At 43.2% G+C, this 23,380-nt stretch overlaps 3 protein-coding genes across 3 annotated transcripts; 1 reads left to right on the forward strand and 2 right to left on the reverse strand.

The window, feature by feature from the left end:
- Window positions 1-16,589: 16,589 nt before the first annotated feature.
- On the forward strand, window positions 16,590-18,141 carry P884DRAFT_219359 (uncharacterized protein). The gene is made up of 3 exons (XM_069439407.1): window positions 16,590-17,001; window positions 17,129-17,753; window positions 17,897-18,141. The coding sequence occupies exons 1-3, from the start codon at window positions 16,730-16,732 to the stop codon at window positions 17,969-17,971; spliced, it is 972 nt and encodes a 323-aa protein (XP_069299691.1). The 5' UTR covers window positions 16,590-16,729; the 3' UTR covers window positions 17,972-18,141.
- A 499-nt stretch (window positions 18,142-18,640) lies between these two features.
- P884DRAFT_194496 (necrosis inducing factor) lies at window positions 18,641-19,734 on the reverse strand (the record flags this gene model as incomplete). The annotated part of the gene is made up of 2 exons (XM_069437835.1): window positions 18,641-18,832; window positions 19,027-19,734. The coding sequence occupies 2 exons, from the start codon at window positions 19,732-19,734 to the stop codon at window positions 18,641-18,643; spliced, it is 900 nt and encodes a 299-aa protein (XP_069299692.1).
- Window positions 19,735-21,597: 1,863 nt separating this feature from the next.
- On the reverse strand, window positions 21,598-23,079 carry P884DRAFT_194990 (Alpha/Beta hydrolase protein; the record flags this gene model as incomplete). Its single annotated transcript, XM_069437876.1, has 4 exons — window positions 21,598-21,690; window positions 21,768-22,053; window positions 22,134-22,326; window positions 22,407-23,079. The coding sequence occupies 4 exons, from the start codon at window positions 23,077-23,079 to the stop codon at window positions 21,598-21,600; spliced, it is 1,245 nt and encodes a 414-aa protein (XP_069299693.1).
- Window positions 23,080-23,380: the final 301 nt, after the last annotated feature.

Consider the following 23,380-nt stretch of genomic DNA (forward strand, 5'->3'; position numbering starts at 1 on the left):
ACCTACTTCCTAATTCTAGGGGTTCTACTTGCCTAGAAAACTATTAGATCTATTAGCTTTAAGCCAAACTCTATCTTGCTTAAAAGACTTCTTAACATGGTTCGTAGAATATAGTGTCTATATAGTTATATTATTAAGAGTCTCTAGGTAGTAGGTATTCCTATTCCTAACTTCCTAGGCCTAGTATAGGCTATACTACTAATACTAGAGTTTTCGAAATGAACTTATATCGATCTACTAAATGTTATCGTAAACTAGAACAAGATCGCTTACTTTGACTTAGGCATTCTTAGCTCTAAATTTATAGTAATAGGCTTCGTTTCGGCGTTTAGCTATTTTTTGTCTAGCTTTAGTAACCTTTTTAGTAATAACTTCTAGGTCAAATTCTACATTAAGTAATACCTTAGTATAGAGTTCTAGTAATTATAAATAGGCTTCTACTTGATCTTCCCTATCTAGTCGGACAGCTATAAAGTCCTAGTAAAGAATTCGCTAGATAAGGATATTATTTTCGATCAAGCTAATAAGATTATAGTTATAGATAAGGTTAAAGGGCAAGCAGCTATAGCTATTTCGAATAGTAGTATAGTTAGTGTATAGGATATAGGGAAGAAGCTATTACTAGTTCTTTCTAGCCCCTATAATTATCTTTACTAAGGTAGCTATAATAGGTATATACCTAGCCTTACTAATACCATTAGCCTTAGAGTTATAAGGAGAAATGATAATACGTTTTACCCCTAGTTCCTTTAAGATAGCTTTCACTTCCCCTTTAAATTTAGATTCCCTATTAATAACTACGACTATTAGGAGTCCCTAATAAAAGAGAATATTATAGTTAATGAAGTTCTTTACCGCTCTAGCTGACTTATTAGGTAAGACTTTGGCTTCTATAAATCCTAAGAGATCGTTATATACCTTAAGGAGGAAATAGGGCTTCCCCCTCTAGTCAGAGGGTATAAACTAGATATCTAAGTACCATTTTATAAATAGGATTAGAGAAAGTTCTAAATATAAATGTACCTCCTTAAATCTTTTAGTATCCTATGTCTAATACTCTAGGTAGGTACGAATCTACTTTACTACGTTAGTATATATTCCCTTCTAGTAATAATAGTTAGTAACCCTCTAGTAAGTAGCTTCTCTACCCTTATAGCCTATCTTGTTATAGTAGGCTTAGAAACTTCGTTACCTCTCTTCTAGGGTATCTATTATATAGCAAGGATTCTAGGTATTATTTGCTAGCTAAAGGAATAGATAGCCTTTATCTACTAAATATTTAAGCGCTTCCTTCTTAAATAGACGTTACCGCTAGTATAGTTAGATAGCTATAGGTTCTTCTAGAGTGGCCAAGTACTATACGATGGCTTTAGAGTGTTTAGAGTATCTTTTTTTAAGGTTTAGGTCTATAGGCTTAGGAGGATCGTTAATATAGTTAGTGTAGATTTATATATTAACCTAATTATTAATATCCTCCTCGTTTGCTTTCTCTATCTAGTTAGATAGACTAGGAGGCTTCTATAAAAGCCTATTAGTAATAGCATTTTTAGAACCTAGAATATACTTAACCTTAAAGTCAAATAGCCGAATCTATACGATCTACTATATTATTAAGGCTCTAGGTATATCACTAGCCGTACCGGTTAACTAGTAAACTAGGACAAGAGTATCCGTTTCTATGATAAAGTAAATACTAAAGAGGTACTGTCGGAAACGTTTCAATAGGAAAAGCAGTCTATAGAGCTCCTATTTAGTAAGATTATACTATTTCTCTGCCTTAGACTATATCCTACTCTTAAACCGGTATAGGTATCTCTTCTTATTAGGGCTAACTTAGTTAATAACTCCTCCCTAACTAAAAAAGACTTACATTAGTCATTAGGTATATCTAACTATACCTAAGGTTATCGAAAACAAGTAATATAAGGACTAGGGCAATGGTTATTCGAGTTTAGAGTTCCTTTATAGCCTACTATTAAGTAACGCCTTATTCCTAATAGGTATTCTTCTTTATTAGGTTATATAATAGCCAAGTAATTATAGTAAAGTGCTCTATCTAGATCTAATAGTAGCTAATAATCCTTAGGAAGGTATAAATATCCTTTAAATCTAAATAGAAAGTCTACTTAAGGATTTTTATAACTTTAACATTATTAAATAGTTGCCCTTTAGGTATATAAAGGTAGCTAAATAATACCGCTTACGGCCGATACCATTAGGATTTCCTAGCTACGATAATAGCTCTAGTAAGTTTAGCATTTAGGAGAACTACGTTAATATTTTAGAGGTATTCGACTATAAACTTCTATAACCTAGGGGCAACTTCTTCCCTATTATAGTTAGACTACGGCCCCTTTATATAGATATTATCTAGGTAAATACAGCAGACATCCGGAATTAGGTCTTAGAAGATCTAGGTTATCGCTTGTTAAAACTAGGTAATAGAGTTCGTTCTACTTATAGGGAGGGTATATATCTAGAAGAGGCCGATAGGTGTTTAAAAGGTAGTAAGATCCTAGCTCTGTTTATTAAGGCTAACTTAGTCATACCTAGAAAAGAGGTCTAAGAGGGAGATAACTTTATAACCCCTAAAGTCCTTACTAAATTCCTCTATAGCTAGCGGCACGAATACGTCCTATATAGTTATAGTATTCGCTTTCTAGGTATCATTAATTAGCTAGAGACCGCCGTCCTTTTTAAGGACTAGGAACTAGTTATTATAGTAGCTCCTATAGCTAGGCTTGATAATCTTACATTAGATCCTCTACTTTAGGAGGTTAATAACCTTTAGTATTAGTAGCTTCGGGATAGGGATACTCTTTAATTATTAGGCTATATAGGGGATAGTCTAAATAACCTAAGGGGGAACAATATTAGGGTAAATCTACCTATATTTAGTAAAATCCTATACTAGGGTGGCCTCTTAGTTCTATAGGACCTATATAAAGAGTTCCTTCTCTTAGTTAGATAGAAAGCTCTCTATAGATATAAGTAGTATATTAAGCTATTTAGCTATAAGCCGTATCCTAGGCTCTAGGTCCGAAAACTATAGTATAATAAGGCTATCCTACTCTAACCTAAACTTTATCTTTTTAGTAGCTTCCCCTAGGCGCTATTCCTACTAATTAGGGTTACTATTACGTACCGAACTATCACTAACGGCCATATCTATAGGGTAAACTTTTCTAGCTATAGACTTTTATATAGTAAATGTCTATACCTCCTATAACTCTTTTCTAACCTCTAATATAAGTTTCCTAAGTATTTTCTATCTATCTAGATAGCTAGGCTCCTCTGTTTCGCCTTCCGTTTCCTAGTATCTCCATTTTAAAGCGTCTTATCTAGTAAGACAAAATGTCGAAACTTTAGTAAGCGTATTAATAAGAGGTAGGCAAGTAATCCTTAATATTATATTAAAAATAGCTTTACTAGCCTAATTATTAAGAAATCTAAATGGAATTTTACTATCCTAAATATTAGCGAACGTAGGGGTAGTAGTAGTCGTTATAACTAGACGCTAGAGTTCGTCCCCTATAAGTTAATGTTTTCTTTTAAATATTATTTTAGCTATAACGTCCGAGATAACCGATACTTTAATTAATTTATTCCTAGCGATAATATTTACTATAATTAGATAGCTATACCCTTCCTATAAAACCCGACCTACACTTGCATCTTTGTAAATACCCTACCAAAACACACGAAACTACCATCACTAGAAAGCTCTCGAAAAACGCTATCTAACGGTACCGCTTCCAACCACACGCGAGCCGTTACAGGTAAGCAACAGGCATCGCAGGCATAGAAGCCGAACCTAACCGTAACCCGACCACACCTCATACGACCGTCAAATTTTCACCACATAGACCACCTAGCGCCCCTATACGTGACGTCGACTTAAGGCCTAACGCTAAGCCACTAAGTAGGGAGGCCTATAGCTTCGAGCTAATCAAAGGGGGGCCTACTATAGGCCTGCCCTACCCCGGATATCGAGGAGCTAAGGGGTCTGGTTATATAACTAGTTAACCTTGTACTAAGCCCTAAACAGGGCAAGGCACAGGACCTTGCCGATAGGCTCTTACTAGGCCTTATAACTACCATTATAGGCCTAGTTCTAAACGTATAGGAAATCGTAGCTAAGGAAGTCAGAAAGGGGCTTAAAGAAGCCCTTAAGGCTACCCCCCGCCCTACCTAGGCGTAGGTAGCCATAGGGCCGTAACAGGGGGCGACAGGCCCCTAAGGAGGCCTATCATCAGCTAAGGCAGTGCTATTATAGGCCTTATAGGAGGTTACGATATAGAACGCGAGCCTATAGGAGGACCTTAAAGCCTAAACCCCGGCCGAGATAGTCTAAGTAGTTAACGGAGCTTCTAACCGCTAGGGAGCTATCGCGGCTAGGAAGCTCCTAAGTAGGGATATAGTAGTAGTCTTCAAGGATAAGGCTACTAAGGATTAGTATTTAGCTAACAAGCGATAGGTAGCTACGGCCTTCGGAGAGGAGGCTAGGGAGGTCGGTAAGGCCTATATAGTCTTAGCCAAAGGAATTCAGAAGGAAGAGCTATAGGGGGTTAATAAATAGGACTTCAAGGGGGCTATAGGCCTACGCTCGATCGAAACAGTCAAATTCCGGCTGCTAAAGAGCCTATAAAGAAAGTAGGCTACGGTGCTCCTAGGCTTATAGGACCTTGAAGAGGCCTAGAAGGCCTATAATAAGGGTATAGTCTAGGATACCTAGGTACTAGACTATAAACCCTACTAGGATACTCTAGAGCTAAGGTAGTACTATAGGTATTAGAGCTTTGGCTATACCTAATAGTACTATTAGCGGCCGGCCTGTTATAGCTACTATAGAGTAAAGGCCTATAGGGAGGGAGGGAAGACTAGGGAGGCCTAGTACCCTACCTACTCGAACCAACTCCCTTATAGGTATATAGCCTATAGTAACCCCTATATAGCCTGGTATAAGGGCTGCCTAAAGAAAGTTAAAGCCTAGGAGAGGGCTAGAAAGGCCTACTAGTATAGACCCCGGACCTTCTAACCATTAGAGCAACTATACCAGAAGGTAACCTTCGAGTTTAGTAGCTAACCAGAAGACAACGACTACTACTAAACCGGGGCCAAATGCCCCTATAGAAGGCCTACTCTAGCCTAATAGGCGGCTAGAAACGCCCTATCCGATGCCCGACAGACCCGTATCTCTTTACTACGGCCTAGAGCCCCCTCTTAGGGGGTAATAACTATCGAGCCTACTAATACTATACCCCCGCCCTCTGCTCCAGCCACCTCAAATGTAAATTAAAATCCTCTAGTAGAATACCTAGGGTAACAAATAGGCCCTTGAGATCCTATTAGAGGAGGCTAAATACAACCTATTAGCTATCTAGGAACTATAGATTAACTGGTTTACCAGGTTAATATACTACCTTTAGACCTTGAAATACTACCTAGTATATAAGCCTAAGGGTAAGGCGGCTATTCTAGTAGCTAAATAGTTCCTAGTTAGCTAGTAGGACTATTTAGTAGAGGAGAACTAGTATAAGGTAACCTTTCTAACCCTAGGAAAAAGGGGGTTCGAGCTCTGGTCAGTCTATAATAATAAGGGGGAGTAGGCCCTCTTATAAGGCCTATTAGCCCTGCCTCGGCTAACCTACCCCCTGGTCCTTATAGGTGACTTTAACCTCTACTACCTAATATAAGACCTGTTTAATAGGCTTAGCCTAGGGGCTAGGGACCTCCTTAACCTTATAGACTAATAGGACCTCGACCTATATATACTATATAGCCAGGTTACTAGGGCCCCCTAAGGGGACTAACGTAGCCGGCCTTCTACGATAGACCTATTCTAGGCCTTAGCTAGGCTAGAAGTAACCTATAGGGATATTATAGAACGTAGGAAGTCCGACTACTACCTATAGGCCCTAAACGTCTCCCTCTAGGGGACCAATAGGCCTATACTAGCTAGTAAAGGGTAGGACTAGAAGAGCCTAGACAAGGAGGTTACGTAGGCCGAGGCAGCCTACCTCCTACTCTAGCTTGGTAGGTAGGTATTAGCCCCGGCTGGGCCCGTCTTCTAGGGCCTAGAGGAGCTTCTATAGGCCTTTGACAGGCTTATAGAGGCCCTCGAAGAGATAGCTACGGTCTTGGCTCTGGCTAAGAAGGCTAGTACGGGTAGCAAACGGGCTCGATAGTAGACAAAGGAGGTTCAGGAGGCCTAGAAGAGGGCTAAAGAGGTAGAGAGGGCCTATAGGGGTACCCTAAACCCCTATATATAGGAGGTACTTTAGTAGGCCCTATAGGACTAGGCTAGGACTATTATAGCCGCGAAGACCAAGAGCTAGAGGGCTACGCTATAGGAGGTAACTAACCGGTTAGACCTACTATAGAGGCTAGAACGGTAGGCAAGGCTATAAAGCTACCTACTAATCGACCTTCTAAAGCTCCTAGCCTTCGAAGGAGGGCTTATAACCTACTAATAGAAGGCTAGGGCACTAGCCGATAAGTTCTTTCTAAACCTAGAAGTAGACCTATCAGATATTAACGACCCGGACCTAAACGATTATTAGGAGCCGAAGTTCGAAATAAGCTAGGAGGTCACGGTAGGCGATGTCAGGGTAGTACTAGCTAGAGCAGCCCCGTAGAAAGCCCCAGGGGAGGACCTCCTCCCTATAGGCCTATTAAAGGCCTATAGGCAGCTACTCTACTAGATACTAGCTAAACTAGCCTTAGAGAGCCTATAGCTCGGCTATTTCCTAGCCCGGTTTAAAAGGGCTAAGATAGTAGTCCTCCGTAAGCCCGGTAAACCCCTATAGGCCTACTTTACCCCGGGTGGCTATAGGCCTATAGCGCTTCTGCTAATGGTAGGTAAGGTACTAGAGGCTATAGTAGCCTAGAAGGTAACAGCCGTCGTAGAGGCCGATAGGCTCCTCCTGGCCAAGTAGATAGGTAACCGAGAATATAGGTCTACCGAACTAGCCATTCGGCTTGTTATAGCCTAGGTTTAGGAGGCTTAGAGGTACAAGGTAGCTACCTCCCTCCTATAGCTCGATATCTTAGGGGCTTTTAACACTGTTAACTATACCCGGCTACTAGCTACCCTATAGAGCTAGGGCTTCCTAAAGTGGCTAGTAGTCTAGGTCAGGGAGTGGCTATAGGATAGGGTAGCTATCCTTTACTTCGATAGCTAGGAAATAGAGGATATAGTAGTAAGGGCTAGGGTCCCCTAGGGGTTACCCTTCTCCCTTATACTATTTATCTTCTATATAGCCTCCCTCTACTAGGCTATTCGCTAGGCCAGCCCTATAGTCAGTTTAGTAGGCTTTGCTAATAATACTAACCTTCTAGCCTTTAGGAGGACCGAGGAGGCCTATAATGATTAGCTATAGAAGGCTTAGAAGGCCTGCCTATAGTAGGTAAGGACCCGGGGTATAGCCTTTGCCCTGGAAAAGTACGAACTTATCTACTTTAATAGGGGCTAGAAATAGTAGTTATAGCCGCTAGAGCTCCTATAGCCCAGAAGGGGTATTACTACTATAGCCCCCTCGAAGTTAGCTAGATTCCTAGGGGTCTAGCTAGACTAGAGGCTATAGTAAGGCCCTTACTATATAAAGGTAGCTAAGAAGCTAGAAACCTAAGAGTTTACCCTAACTAGGCTTGCTATAAAGACCTAGGGCCCTAGCCTACTATAGGCCTACAAGGTCTATACTAAGTATATCTATAGTGCCTTAACCTATAGGGCCTCGAACTTCTACAAGCCTACTAAGCTAGGGGGCAAGCTAGAAGGCCCTGCTAGAAAACTATCGAAGGCCTAGTATAGGGCCCTTTAGGTAGTTACTAGGGCCTATAAGGCTACCCCCATCCGCTACCTCGAAACGAAGGCCTAGGTACTACCCCTCGACCTCTATCTTAACAAGAGGCTAGCCGACTTCGAAGCCAAACTCGACCAGCCACTCCTACAGACCAGGACAGGCCCAGGGGCCCCCCAGGTCCCCACAAGGGCTCTTATCTAACAGGCCTATAATAGGCTTAGCCAGAGGTTCCGGAAGAGAAGGACCGGGGCAAGGGGCTAGGAACTGAAGCCTATAGCCCTAGAGGTAGCAAGGTCGACAGTCCGGTAATAGGTTTAGGAGGGCTATAAAGGGGGTCAACCCCCCCTATAGACCCTATAGAGGAGGCTACCAGCTATAGAGCTAGCCGTAGTAGCTAGCTAGAGCAACCGCTAGAGGGCCGACCAAGCTGGTAGGAGGATATAGCGTATATCGGACAAGGACCCCCCGTGCCTAGTTTTTACAGGGGAAGGCCTATAAAGGTACTAGGGCCTAACGAAGGCCTAGAGCTCCCTACTAGTATAGGCCTATATAGGGGCTATTAACCTCTATGACTTCCTTTTTAGGGTTCAAGTCCTAGGGGTCAGTACCCCCTACTATGCCTGTAGCTAGGGGAGGGAGACTATCGAGCACCTAGTTATTTGGTGCCTAAACCTACTAAGAAGCCGAACGTAGGAATCCTAGGAGATATGGTTACAAAGGGACCTAGACCTCGTCTTACGGGGTATAAGGGCCTGGAACCATCGTTTGGCAAGGAGGGTTCTATAGTAGCTAATGGACCTAGGGAGGCTCCCGGAATACCGCCTAAGGAGGCTAGACCAGGAGACAAGGCCTCTATAGGGCTATTCTAGCCACTTCTCCTTTTCTTTATAGTGTATTAGTATTCCGGATCGGGCGTTAAAGGAGGGACAGAGGTTTTTATCTGGCCTATTAGGTATGGTTTCCTTTGTATATAACTAGAGAGGCTCTAGTATACTTATTAGTATAGCGGTATAGGACTAATAATAATAATAATAATAATAATAATAATAATAATTAGATAGCTAGCTTTATAGTTAAATGTTAGGCTTATATTATAGATAAATAGTATATCTAGTAAAATTTAGTAATTACTAGTATTTCTATCTAAAATGAAGAAATGCTTATAGATTGAGATAGCCTTTAAGATAATCGTATTAACCATTTCCCTAATAAATAGCCTATTATTATAAAGACTCTAGGAAATTACTATTATCGTCTATATAAGGAGTTAGTATTTCTATACTAGGCTAAAGGTAATTATATTATACTTAGATCTAGTATTAATTAGAGTAAGTACCTTCTTATCCCTTAGATCCTTAAAGTTATAATAGAGCGTTAGTAGTATATATATCTATATAAGTATACCTATCTAGATCTTCTAATTAGTAGAAAGTATATAGATTAGAGCCTAGAAGGATATTTTAATCTCTTACGAATTTAGCTAGTCTTGCCGTCTAGTAAGGTAGTTACTCTAGAACCTATCTATTATAATAGCCTACTAGCTATTATTAATAACCCCTAGAAATACTAGAACTATAATCACGGATTCTTCTCCTTTAATACTACCCTATCTACCTAGATAGCTAAGGTACGTCTTAACCTCTTATAGCGCTCTCCCTCTTACTTATAAAGCTAGCTTATTAGGGAAAGGAATAGCTAAGCCCTTATACTTAATTACCTCCTAAGGACTTTTATAATCCTACTTAAAGAAAGTAATTAGCGCGTTTTTAAATGCTAGGGAGATCCCTAAGACCTTATTAATACTAAGTATCTTCGCTTAAAGAGCCTTATTAATTAGAGAGAGTATATTATAGGCTATATTCTCCTTAGTCGATTTCTCTAATTCCCTAAAGCGAATGGTTTATTTCTATCTAGCTAAAGGGAGAGCTCCCTTACTAATATAGTTAGTAGCCCTCTTAGTAATAGCTATAACCCCTTAGCTTATAGCTAGAGGTTTAGCTCCTCTTATTTCTATATTCCTTTTCGATAATTAAATAGTCTTTACTTTATTAGTCCCCTCTTACCTAACAGGATCCTATATTAGCTTATCTTCTATTTCTATAAAACGGCACTTTATAAGGGTAATATTTTATACTATAGTTACTATATTACTATCTTTATTAGAAATATCTTTACTATTAACCTCTAACTTAATAGTATTAAAAGCTTATATCTCTGTCTAATCAGACCGTAATGTATTTACTAGTAAGCCTTTATAGTCGGTAGTAAAAATAGGGTCGTCTCTCCGAGACGCTATCCGTTTTATCTGTTAGACGAGAATATATCTACCTTGTTTATAGTCTATCTAGAAATTGATCTCCCTAGCCTTAGTATAGTTATAGATTAACTCTAGAGATACTCTCTTAATATTAGTAAGGTAATTAAGGGAGGTTATAACTATTTTTAATAGGTATAAGCCTTTAATATATTAAAGGAAGGCCTTATTAGTAATAAGGTTTAGGTCTAGATAGTATTCTTAATTATATTCCTTTTAATAGCTCTCTATAAATTGTTAATATAGCTCCTAGCTAGGAAGATTTAGCTAAAGAGAGGTATAAGTATAAATAATATATTACTAAGTCCTTTAATTAGCTATAATAACTATATCCTTACTAAGGATCTTAATTTACTAGTTCTTTAGAAGACTAGGATCTCTCTTACCTAAGATCTACTTAAAATTAAGCTAATAGATAAGACTATTATAGATATCTTCTACTAAGACTAGATACCTATAGGTAAAGTATATCTAGTTACTATAGTAATAGTAGCTATAAGGTATAGCTAAGGTCGAACTTAGCTAGAATCTACCGTTCTTCTTCTTCTATTAAGACTTTTAAGTAGCTAATAGGTAGGTCTAGATCTCTTTAATCTCGTTATCGCTTAGGTCATCTATCTAGTTATAAGAACGCCTACTTCTATCTAAGGATTTATAGCTAACTTTGCCCTTATTAATCCGAAGTTTATATAAGGCGTTTATAAGCCTGTTAACGATCTTATCAAAGGTAATATCTCTCTAGGTAGATAAACCTAAAGGACTTTCCTATATCTAAGGAGCTAAAGGACTTTTCTCGATAGTCTAGCTTACCTATAGTTTGACTTCTCTTCCTTTCGGATCTAGTTTATAGTATATTAACCTAACGTTAACTCCCTTATATAGATACTCTTATATAAAGTTATAAAAGTCCTCCTACTCTATATTATTAATTTATAAGTCACCCTTCTTATAGACCCGAAGACTAGTCTAGAGAGTAAGGGGAAATCTATCCTATACCTTCTAGATAGCTAACGACTAATAGACTACTTTCTTTTTCTTTAGCATTTAGGTAAGCAAGACGTTAATATACTTTAGGTAGTTATAGATAGACTTAGCTAAATCCGTATACTAGGAATCTAAAAGACGCTTTAACTCCCGAGTAGAAGTTTCCTAGCAAGAGTCATTTTACTTCTAGCGTTCCTTAATAGTAGCTTCGAAAGTAGCCTAATCCTTTTTCTTTAACTCTAGCTACTAGTCTAGGATTTCCTAAAGGTTATCTATATATTACTACTCGAAGTAGGAGATCTTATTATTATTATCTCTTCTAAAGATCTTATAGGCCTTTACGAAACGCTTAAGGTATTTAGTAATATTATAACTAGAGAAGAGACTAGGTAATCCCTTATCTATTAGTAAAGGGAATATAACCTAAATAACTTTAGTAAGTCTATCTACTATAATATCTACTTAAGTACGACGCTTGATTTCCAAGTCTAAAGTAAGGTTTCTAAACTCTAGTAATTAAGGTAATTCTAATAGCGTTCTTCCTAACGAGGTTTCGGTATATATAGATATAAAAGGCATTAAGAGTAGTAATTCTAATGAAGGTATTTACTAAACCAATAAGAAGAGTAATACCTAAGGTTACTATCTTTAATTATATCTTCCTATTTAGGTAACTTCCTTAAAGACGACTCTTCTATCTAAGTAATTAATCTAGGAAGCCTTCTTCCTTTCTTTTAAGTCTTCCTATAACTAGTAAGATCAAATATAAACTTAGTCTATTACTTTTACTCCTTTAAAGTATACCTAATAAAGCTATTCCTAAACCTTCCGATAGGGGATACCCTATAATAATAGCATTCTAACCCTTAACATTAGAACTCCGAAAATAATAAGACAAATCTATACTAGATCGCTAAAGAGTAATAGTATATAGATAGATACGCTAATACCAAGGTAACTAGGGCTAGGATAGCTATAAAGCTCTCCTCTAGTATCTATATAACTCTAAAATCTTATTTCCGAATCCTAAACAGTTCTAGTATCGCTAATCTATATTTCGGAGTTTCTATCTCTCTAGATAAACGTCAAACTCCCTTAAACTCATTATCCTATGATTCCTACCGTCTCTACTAGCAGTGTTATTACGTTAAGGCAAGAGCAGTTCCCTAGCCTACCGCTAGATATACCAATCTCTTGGCGCCTATATTCGCTCTTCTTGCTTTCCTAATAGTTTTGCTATATATACCTCTACATGTATATCTTTATTCCTCTATTACAAATGTTACTATCCTACTATACTTAAAGTCCGGTAGTTTAGTTTATACTTAGAGCTAAGCTTTTCCCTAATTAAGCCCCTAAAAATATAAGCTAGTACTAACCCTCTAGGGCACTACTTAGTACCTCTAGAATCAAACCCCTATCTAGTTAGATAGGGAGGAGCTTTAGCTTAAAATGTCTAGGGTATCCGAGTATTTATAGTTATAGTAGGCAAGTCCGGTCATCTAGGTAGTAATAACGATAGAGGCGAAGATAGTAATAGTAATATCCCTTTAGATAGACGTAAAAGAATCTACTTATATAGAAAAAGATATCCCTAACTTATAAAAGAAAGAAGAATTATATCCTATTACTCTAATCCATTAGAGTAAACGAGTGTCGAAAGCTATCTATTATCCTTATCTATCTGTCTAGCGCCCTTGGATAGGCAACCCCTATTTATACCTATTGTATATAACAAAGCTCTATAGGTCCGGAAAAACAAAACTGTACCTTATATCCCTTTAGTTATATTAAGAACTTCTAGCCCTAGTTTACTATACCTATAGCTAGGGGAAGGAGACTGTTAAGCACCTAGTCGTATAGTACCTAAACTTATTAAGAAGCCGAATATAGGAATCCTAGGAAACATAGTTATAAAGGGACCTAGACCTTGTTTTATAGGGTATAGGGGCCTGTAACTATCATTTAGTAAGGAAGGTTCTATAGTAGCTAATAGACCTAGGGAGGCTTCTGGAATACTACCTTGTAAGGAGGCTAGACCGGGAGGCAAGGTCTCTATAGGGCTATTTTAACCACTTCTCCTTTTCTTTATAGTATATTAGTATTCCGGATTAGGCATTAAAGGCAGGATAGAGGTTTTTATCTGGCCTATTAGGTATAGCTTCCTTTATATATAACTAGAGAGGCTCTGGTATACTTATTAGTATAGTAGTATAGGACTAATAATAATAATAATAATAATAATAATAATAAGACTTATTTTTAAGTATCTATATTAATTTATAGATAGCTCCCTTAGTTTTATTAGAAATATAGTTAGTTTGTTTTCCTAACTAGTTAAATTAAAGATCTATCTTACTATTTAACTAGATTATTATCTCTTTATTAGTTCCGAATTTATTAGGTTTAGCTTACTTTAGTTTATAGTCATTAGTAAATAATAGCTATAACTCTATCTCTTATATAGTAGGATCTTCTTATAGCTAATTATTAGGCTCTAATGCTTATACCTATAGTATATAAGGTATCTTGTCACGCCTCTATTAAACGCTTATAGTATAGTTAGATAGTTCTTAGTGTAATAGTATTTTAGATAGGGAATTTAAAGGATAAGAAGGACTAGGAAGATCTTCTATAAGAAAGGATCCTAGGGTTAATATAGGATTTGCCAAGTCACTAGGAAGAAGGGGGAGATAGATAGAAAGAGGACTATCCTAGTTACTAAGTCACTAGGAATAGAAAAATTTTATAATAGTTATAATAGAATTCCCTAGTTCGGTTACCAAGTTGCCGAAACCAAACGTAGCTATTGCGAAAGTAATATTAAACTAATTGTCAAAGTAATATAAATCTAGTGCTAATGGTTAGAAGTAGAGTTTCCGCTACTATTTAATAGGAGATAGTTCTAATAGATAGAAGAAAGTTAGTAAGTTCAAAATAGTTCAAAAGTATAATGTCTTCTTCCTACGTTTGCTAGCCTTATAGCTCTATATAAGTAGAGGATAGGAATAAAGAACCCTCCATTTTCTAGCCTGTTTGCTATATCTATAGGGCTTATCTTAGATAACTTTATATAATAAACATATCTATAGATAACGTACTATATTGCTACTATTACCTTTATATTATAAGTGATGATATTTTCCTTGTCTAGTTTAAGGATATTAGTTTTAAGATAGTAGAAGAGGTAATATAATATTAGCGATAACTATAGTTAGCTATCTTATCCCTCTAAATCTTCCTTATTATTAAGGGTAGGAAGTAGTATAAATAACCTCTTTTTAGAAGGATAGGAGTACTATTATTAGGGGAGAAGGCTTATAGTTATTTTATAAAGATTATATTATATTCTTGCTATTAGTAATTACACTCCTAATATTAGCGATTCTATTCTTACTAATAATAGTTAGCCGCGTCCTATAGGGTAATCATCCATTATAGGATGTCTTAATTATTATTTTAGGATTATTTATCTTCCTCTTATATACCCTATTGCTAAAGGATTTCCACCTTATCTTCTTCTTTATCCCTAAGGATAGGGTTATCAAACGGGGCTAATGACATCTTAAGAGTATTATAGTTCTAAAAGATCTTTCCTAAGAGTCTTACTACCTTACCTATATCTCTTAGACAGTAGATACTATTTACCTTTAGATAATAAGCCTATTTATATAAGGAAACGTCTTTAAGGTCTTATAGGTCTCCTACCTAATAATTTCTATAGGTTTAGAGTAATTAAAACTACTAGTTCTTAATAGATTTATTAGAATCTTAATAGTTTTAATAGTTTCCTTAGTAGAAATACTAGGTTCCTTAATAGATTTAATGGTTCTAATGATTTCCTTAATAGAAGGAAGGAAATCTTAATAGAATCTTGACTTGGTTATCGCTCTTATAGGTAGAAATGACTAGAACATTTAGAATCTAGTTACCAAAGGCCGAAGTCTATAGATTAAAGCGATTAGCAGAGATTCTAAACAATGAGCAACAGAAGGAAGATTGATTTAGCGCTAGATTTACTAATTCTATAGCCGTAAATCCTATAGCCATTTGATAATTAGGCTTACTAGTTTAGTAGCTATAAATCTAGCTAGTAATTAAACTACTAGTGTTTTTTAGATTTAGGTTAGAGGCAGTTATAGTCTAATAGATTTAAATAACTATAGGAGCCTCTAGAGCTAAATAGGTTATTATTATTAAGGTAGCTACAGTTGAAAAGAAGAAGAAGCCAACCATAGGAGCCTCTAATAGAGGGCTTATAACCTCTTGTAGTAGTTATGCGAATAGAACTGACGATCTTTGTATCTCTGCTGCTCTGGTGGTTAACGATAGTTCTGGAGGAAGAAGGACGGAGGCGTCCAGAGCCAGCCTACAGGAAGATGTAGGTGGCTGCAATCCTTGGTAGGGCTGGAGCCCTGGTGGGCCCAGTCCACCATACCCTCTCTTTGGGGAAGCAAGGCACAGACGTGAAGGAAACAGCAGGAGACACCAAATCTCAGCACTTTGGAAAACGGAGTGGGTTCGATGATGGCGGCCACAATGACGAGGCTCGCAGCATGGGTATGGGACACGCAAATCGCAGAGTTCTAATTAATTAGTTTGTTCGCTCGGGTAAGGTCTGCTGAGCCGCACTCGTAGCCATCTCCCCCCACCTTAGATAACAGAAACTAGACACGGTCGTCTGCAAAACAAGCCAACCTCGTCATACGCTGCTTTCCTGACATGGACGTCTGCTAGGTGTTAATTTTTCTGGGCTCACCGCGCATTGCAGAAAACCTTACCTCTGAACTTACACCTACCACGCACCTAGTTAGGAGTTTCGGCAACGGCAGATGGGTCGGGAGAATGGCGGCTTGTCAACACTCCCTTGTCAACACTCCCTCTACACCACCAAGGACACCCAAAATTAAATTAGCTGCGGAATTTTCAGCCGCTGCAGCCGATATCATGCAATAGAATACGACCCTTGCCAGCCGCATGCCGCCTGTCGTCCTGGATCTTGTCGGCGGAGGCTGCCGAAGAAACGTCACAGGGGGACATGACGCCGTGGCGAATGGAAATGGAGACGTTTTAACAAGCCACGCTCCTGACCCGGTACCTGGAATTGAAGTGGGGTCTGGCGCAGCTTAACCGACCTGGCTAAGCTCTTTGACAGGGTAAATAAAGGGCCCGCTGGGCCCCTGCTCACGGTCCGACGCGCCCGGTTCTTGCCTATTGGGGCAGCAAACTTTGGGGCAGCATCCGCCCCGAACTTCCGCATCGAGCTATCACGGAGGCGGGCCCGGCTCACAGGCTCAACAGACGGAGACGGCCCGCCCGATCCGTGGAAAGCTTAGCCCCCATGACAGCGGAGCTTAACTTGGCGTAATTAAGGCATGTACTCCGTATGTATGTACAGTACAGTACCGTGTGTGTTCCGTACCTTTATTTAAAGCCAGTCAGCCGTCTTGGCCCTCCGAACTGATCGACACACCTACCTGGCTGCTCTTCCTTGCACAAAGCGATCGGCCGCAAGTCTTGAAATAATACTAGTAGTAGAGTTACCGAATTCGGTAATTAGTACACATCCACCACAATACACTACCACACCAGGCCTGCAGCCACCCATCGCCACCCATCCGCAGCCATGCTTCGCAAAACCGCTCTCCTCGCCGTCGCCGCCCTCCCGGCCTTGTCGTCGGCCCAGATCTCCAACGACTTTGAGAGCGGGTGGGACCAGACGGCATGGCCCATCTACGCCCCAGACTGCAACCAAGGCGGCAAGGTGTCCCTTGATACTTCGACTGCCCACAGTGGCAGCAACTCCATCAGGGTCGACGGTGCTGGTGGTTATTGCGGCCACATCTTCTTTGGAACGAACAACGTGCCTAGCGGCGACCTCTACGTGAGGGTCTACCTGTAAGTGTGCAACAAACAAAGCGCAACAGCTACGAATTACTTGGATGATATAGAGGGAAGAAGAGAAGATAAGAAGAAGAAGAAGAAAAAGGAGCAGGTCTAACGCGCATCTCTCTTCTGTTTACAGCAAAGCGTCCAAGGCCCTCACCGCCTCCCATGTCACCTTCATCACCATGCCGGACCCTGCCCAGGGCACCAACAAGCACCTCCGGATCGGCGGCCAGAGCGAGATCCTCATGTACAACCGCGAGTCCGACGACGCCACCCTGCCCGAGCTCTCCCCGCAAGGTATCGCCACCTCAACCTCCCTGCCCACCAACAGCTGGCAGTGCTTCGAATACCACGTCGGCACCGACGGCACCATCGAGACCTGGCTCAACGACAAGGCCGTCGCCGGCCTGACCTTCGGCCCGGGCATCTCCAACCCCAACGCGGGCGCCTGGTCGCGCAGCTCCATCATCCCCAAGCCCTCGGGCGTCTACTTCGGCTGGGAGTCGTACGGCGGCGACACAAACACCTTCTGGTACGACGACATCGTCATCAGCTCCTCCCGCGTCGGCTGCTCCGGCAGCGGCACTCCTCCTTCTTCCTCCTCCTCCTCCCCTACCAGCCCCGCCCCCTCCACCACCCTCGTCACCTCCACCACATCCCGCGGCTCGACCAGCACCACCACCACCAGCTCGGCCCCCGCCACCTCCACCACCAGCAGCGGCTGCACCGTGCCGCAGTGGGGCCAGTGCGGCGGTATTAACGTGAGTTCTCCTGTTCCCCCCTGTTTGATATCCCCCCCCCCCCCCCCAATATCTGTTCCAATTCGTCGTCAACTGCCCCAGTTTGAATGCGCATGAACATGCCTTGCTAACTGACCACCTACCTTACCATTCTTATTTTGCAGTACACGGGATGCACGACATGCGCGGCCCCGTACACCTGCAAGTTCAGCAATGACTACTACTCGCAGTGCCTCTAGAGGGCCCCGGCGAGCGGGCACTCACTCGGCTCTGGTGAGAATAATACGCCCCTGACTGCAGAACGTTAACTATGCTTCTTGTCCATACTTTGACGCGAGCTTGGCGATATGGCCCCAAAACACGCAGTTTGTAGATATTGCAATAGAATGCCAAGGATAGATGTGCTTTCAGTGAACAGTTCCTTACCATGACTGTCCTAGTCGTATTGTTTTGGTAGCGGGCCAGCCACCAAAGCCACAACAGTCTTAGAGGGTAATTACATACGTTGTTGGTGTACTGTGCCTAGCGAATCGGGGTCATGGCACAAGCTCTCGGGTGGGCAGATTTCAAGTCCAGGCTGAGATCCCAACATTGCTACATTACCAAATGAGAATAATGTAGAAGGAATAGGATGGCTTGAGAGTTTCACAATGAATACGCAAGGATCATAATTATAATTTTCGTTAATTATTTGATTCAAATTGCCAGGTGCCGCGCATCACCTACTTATCTTCCCTCATGTGAAGTCTAAACACGAACAAGGTATTTCCAAGGCATCTAATTAAGGTATCCAAAAAGGAATAGAAACAGAAAACAAATAAAATAAAAACAAGAATGGAAAAGCTGCTCTATAATCATCAAAACGTGGGGAACATAAACGCATCCACAATATCATCCCTCCGTCACACTCAGGGCGTCCCCGGAGATCCCTCATCCAGGTTCACGTCAAAGGTGATGCCCGCTGGCTTCGCCCTTCCGATAGCACCGGGGAACGTCGAATCCTTGAAGTCGATCGTCGCCTTGCCAAAATCGTAGGCGAACAGCTTGTCCCTTATCTCGGTCGAGGGGAAGCCATTGTACGAGACCAAGTCGCCCCGGAACTAATTAATTAGAGCGGGTAAGAAAAGAAGAGTCAGCGATGATTATCTCCTTTTTGCGGGGTAATTAACTTGCAGCAGGGCTCAGGAGCAGCGGGTTTTTGGTGGATTGGATTCGCTGCTTGATTTAAAAACAAGCAGACCAGAGAGAGAGAGAGAGAGAGAGAGAGAGAGAGAGAGAGAAGAGAAATACTGACCCATATCCCCTTGTGATTCTCGATGTTGTCGTCCGCCTCGTTCGCGAACCGGAAGCAGTGCGTGCTGGCGCCGTCCTTGTGGTAGACCATCTTGGGGTGGTCGCCGTCCCAGCGGACGTCGGCGGCCGGGCGGACCTCGTAGTTGCCGTGCTGGGAGGCGGCGACGTACTCGGCGCGGCCGGTGGCGTCGCTGACCCAGACGGCGATGTGCTCCCAGTCGTGGCGGTGGCCGCCGCCGAAGAAGTAGGCCACCGGCACGTCCTTCTCGAAGTAGTAGCCGTACAGGTACACGCACCAGCCGCTGTTGCACCGCTGCCGCGCATACACGTTGTTGTTGTCCAGGTCCGACTCGTCCCGGCAGTCGCTCGACAGGCCCACCCACTCGTACGGCAGGCCCTCGGCCACGTTGCCCTCCGCGTCGATCGCCGGCACGTTGTAGCACCCGTCCGTGTCGAAGTCGAGCGACGGCTGCCACCGGAGGTCGTTGGCCGTCGCCCGCTGCGGCAGCGCCTTGGGCGGCGACGGCGCCGCCGCCGCCAAGAAGGTCGGCGCCCCTGCCGGCGGCCCGGTAAGGTTCCCCCCCGAGGACGGCCCTGTAGAGTTCCGGAAGGACGGCCCTGTAGAGTTCCGGAAGGACGGCGCCTGAGGGGCGGCGGTCGCTACGGCTGCTGTTAGAAGCAGCAGGGCGGAGGTGTTGAGGCGCGCCATGGAGAAAAGGGGGAGAGAAGAAAAAGGAGATATACGATGCGATCAACGGTCGCGCGTCTCGTCCAAGCTAGCTAGTCTCGAACTTCCCTCCCCCCACGGCACTGATTAAGTGGTCAAGACTTGGAGCCTTGATATAATTATATATATATGTATATATATATATACTTGGAACATTCTTGGAATGGCAGCGCCCGCCTACTTGTAGCAGCCAAAGGATTTTTCTTGTCCGAGTGACCCCCCCCTTTTTCCCCTCTTCCTCTCTGGTCTCCGACGTCACATGGATACCTCCATAATTTCCCCATCCTAGTACTTTAGAGATACCGACGGCATGCTACGCCCGTCGATGGCTAGCAACAAGCCGCGGTCGGAGAATGTGCAAAGACGGCCACTTTTAATTCGCCCTGTGAACAGACGGTCATTCGGAAAACGGGAAGGTGGTTTTTGTTCATGCAGAACCTCCGCAGACGGGCCGCATGGACTGGTGCCTGTGCCGATCGCCAGGCCAGTCAGCGTCCAGGATCGGACTTTTGAGTTGCATTTAGGTTGTCGTCTTCGGCCAATGGTGAGACGCGCACCGTAAATGTGAGTGATTCTCTGCCAAGCCGTGCCCCTGACCCCTTGGCATGGGCCCCCCCACCAATTTTTCAGCAAAGTGCCGGTCGTGATGCTCGTCTGCGCGGCCCTATTGGATCGGCCACCTTCCAACTCGAGGAATGCTGCCGCCACATGGCCAGGCATACATGATCCTGACTAACACTCCGTCGACGTAAATTCGAACCTGCCATTCGGGGATGTACCGCCTGTTCATTTCTTTGCGGCTGAACGCACACCAAGTTGGGTCTCCTAAAGGCTAAACGTAATAACTATCGATTACCTTACATAGTAGTTACGTAGGTAGGTACCTTAGTTAAGCACAAAGGATTAGAGGACCTACCCCTCAAAGAGGCCACACGATTCAGGTAATGTATACATGTATACACCAACTGAATAGACTGAGTTCAACCATAGTTCATGTGCTATAGCCGTGTTAATTCACCGGTTTGTGAGCTCAAGTCAGTTTGCCAACATAGAGTTACTAGTAAGTCCGAGCTACACAGTAGTATGTATGGCTCCTGGAATGGGTTTGTGGAGGTTTTTTCGAGCAGGGTGCCGGAAAATAAGTGGGGCGCGGTGCTGATGGGGACTTCGAGCTAGTCGAAATAGCTTGATGAACGCTAGCTAATACACTACTGTGTAGGCAGTGTGTGGGATGGAAGCTCCCAGCCAATAACTATGTTCTTAATGAGAATGCCTGGTACCCCGGCAGAGAGGGCACTGAACTCGAGCATAGCGCGCGCACGCTAGCAAAATCCTTCGGTTGACCTGGCCATTCAATGGTGGTGCAGCAATGGTGGTACTGCTTGGCAAGAGGTAGCTAGCGTTGGTCTGGCCGGAAGTAATTACCGAAGTGCGTCTCCGTGTCAGAAACGAGCATGTATGTATGTATGTACGAAGCGATGCTTAATTATGAGATAGAGGGGTCCCACTCCCCACCAATGCGTGCTAAGGGCTTCAATATCTGGGCAATGTCCATGGCCAATTTCTCCGATATATCAGCAAGTAGCGGCAGAAAACCGCCCTGAGCACCATGTTTTCTCTACCAGGTCGCCCTGAGCTGCCCGAAGTCGGTTGGTTGGTACGTAGATCCTTCGATAATTAATTAAGCGTTTCTATCGAGCTCAATGCTGAAACCCTTCGTCGACACTGTTTTCGAAATTTTAGCCGTGCCAGCATCTGAAATTGTTGCTAATATGTTCACCGGGATTTCAAGCTGCTAGACAGCCTAGCCTTTACATTCAGAGGCCAGATAATTACCCCGAGGTTTTATAATCTGACCTTGGTCTTTACAATGGCCACAAAAGCCTCCATGTCCTGCAAAAAGCCCTCCGGATCGTCGAACGCCGCCAGGTGGCCGCCCTGTTTCAACGATGTGAGTCCGACTGATAATTAAAGGAAATCCGAAACGTGAGAAGAAGAGATGAAAGTGAGCTTACACTCTCGTGCGCCTTGAAGAAGGCCAGATTGTTTGGGAACCAATACTCTAGCCAGGACTTGGCAACGCTCAGCACCTCGTATGGGTACCAAGAATACCCCAGCGGCTTTGTGGTGATGGCAAGAGGCGACGGCAGGTTCCGGCCATCGTCCCGGAGAACAGCGGCCCAGACGGACCGGTACGACCAGAGGGCACGCCCGTACGAGTTTGTGAGCCAGTACCAGGAGACCTGTTGCAGAATTGTGTCGACAGAGTAGTTGGTGTGCTCGACGTACATGGATCCAATCCTGTTATTTCGTTTTTTTGGAGGGCAGATGTCAGCCGGTGCCGGTTTAATTACGCTGACCATGCTGGAGGAGAAACATACCATGCCAACAACGCCATTGGATTTGACATCAGGCCCAGAGAGAGGGACCCCGGCTTTGTTCCCTGTTCCAGGATGTACCCGGCCTCGCGGTCGCCAAACTGGGCAGCACGAGCAAGCGTCGCGCCCTCTTCTGGAGTGACCGGGAGGTTTGCAACTGCCGACATCTCCGAGGGTGTGAGAATGAGGTTATTAACTGGACAGAGGGAGAAAAAGGTCAGTATCTCTATCGCAGTTGCGATCTCTTGCGTCGGAGAGAACGAATGGATGTCATACAGTGGACGGCCTTGCACTCCTCGTGGAACGTCCCGAGCGTTGCCGTCAGGCCCGACCCGACGTCCCCGCCCTGGGCGATGTACGCGTTGAACCCCAGCGCCTTCATTAGCTCATTGAGTGCCTCGGCAGCCTTGAGAAAGTCGAGCTCCGTCCCGGTGAGATCGCTGCGGGTGGAGAGTCCATAATCCGGGATGGAGGGAACGATGACATGGTACGGCAGCGTCCTGGGGGTGTACTTTGTCGTCAAGAGCTCGAGCATAGGGACGAAATCAATCCACGAACTCGGCCAGCCGTGCGAGAAGAGTATCGGGGTTGCCTCGCGCCCGCGTGAAAACAGGGCCGCGAAGTGGAGGTTAAAGACCTGGCCATCCGACGGAGCAGTCACGTTGATGGTGAACTGGGGGAACGAGTTCCAGTGCTTCTCGTGCAAGCGCCAGTCAAACTTGTTGACCCATTCGTCCTCCGCCGCAGTGAACCAGTCTCGCGTCATTCCGAACGCGTAGTCGGGCCCGTCGTCTGCGCCGTGCGTGTTGTAGAACGAGGGTCTTCCTACGACGGCCGTCTTGACGAGGCTGGATAGTTGGTTCAGGTCGGCATCTGGGACGTGCAGAGAGAACGGGGTTGGTGTGCCCGGGATGTACTGAGGCACGATTCCGAACCCGGCGTCAACCATGTCGGGCTCCCTGCTCTCTCGACTATGGACTATTTCGGAGCTGTTAATATGAATATAATCCGGAAAATGAGATAATTTACTGGCGCATTAATCTACACTACACCTGGAGGAGGAGCACCTAGTTTCTTATATCCCTTAACGCTGTGCAGACCGTAATTGTGATATTAATATCTCATTCGTCCGGGTACCTTTTTAGGCAAACCGAAAGAAGTGCACATGTCTTTTCACCCTGACGAGTCAGGTGTCCTGATAGTAGGTTCAGAACAATAGAGCTGTGTAACCGATCTTTGGTCTCTCCGGC

The sequence above is a fragment of the Thermothelomyces heterothallicus genome, assembly GCF_042370625.1.
Source record: "Thermothelomyces heterothallicus CBS 202.75 unplaced genomic scaffold P884_scaffold_5, whole genome shotgun sequence".
Lineage (NCBI taxonomy): Eukaryota > Fungi > Ascomycota > Sordariomycetes > Sordariales > Chaetomiaceae > Thermothelomyces > Thermothelomyces heterothallicus.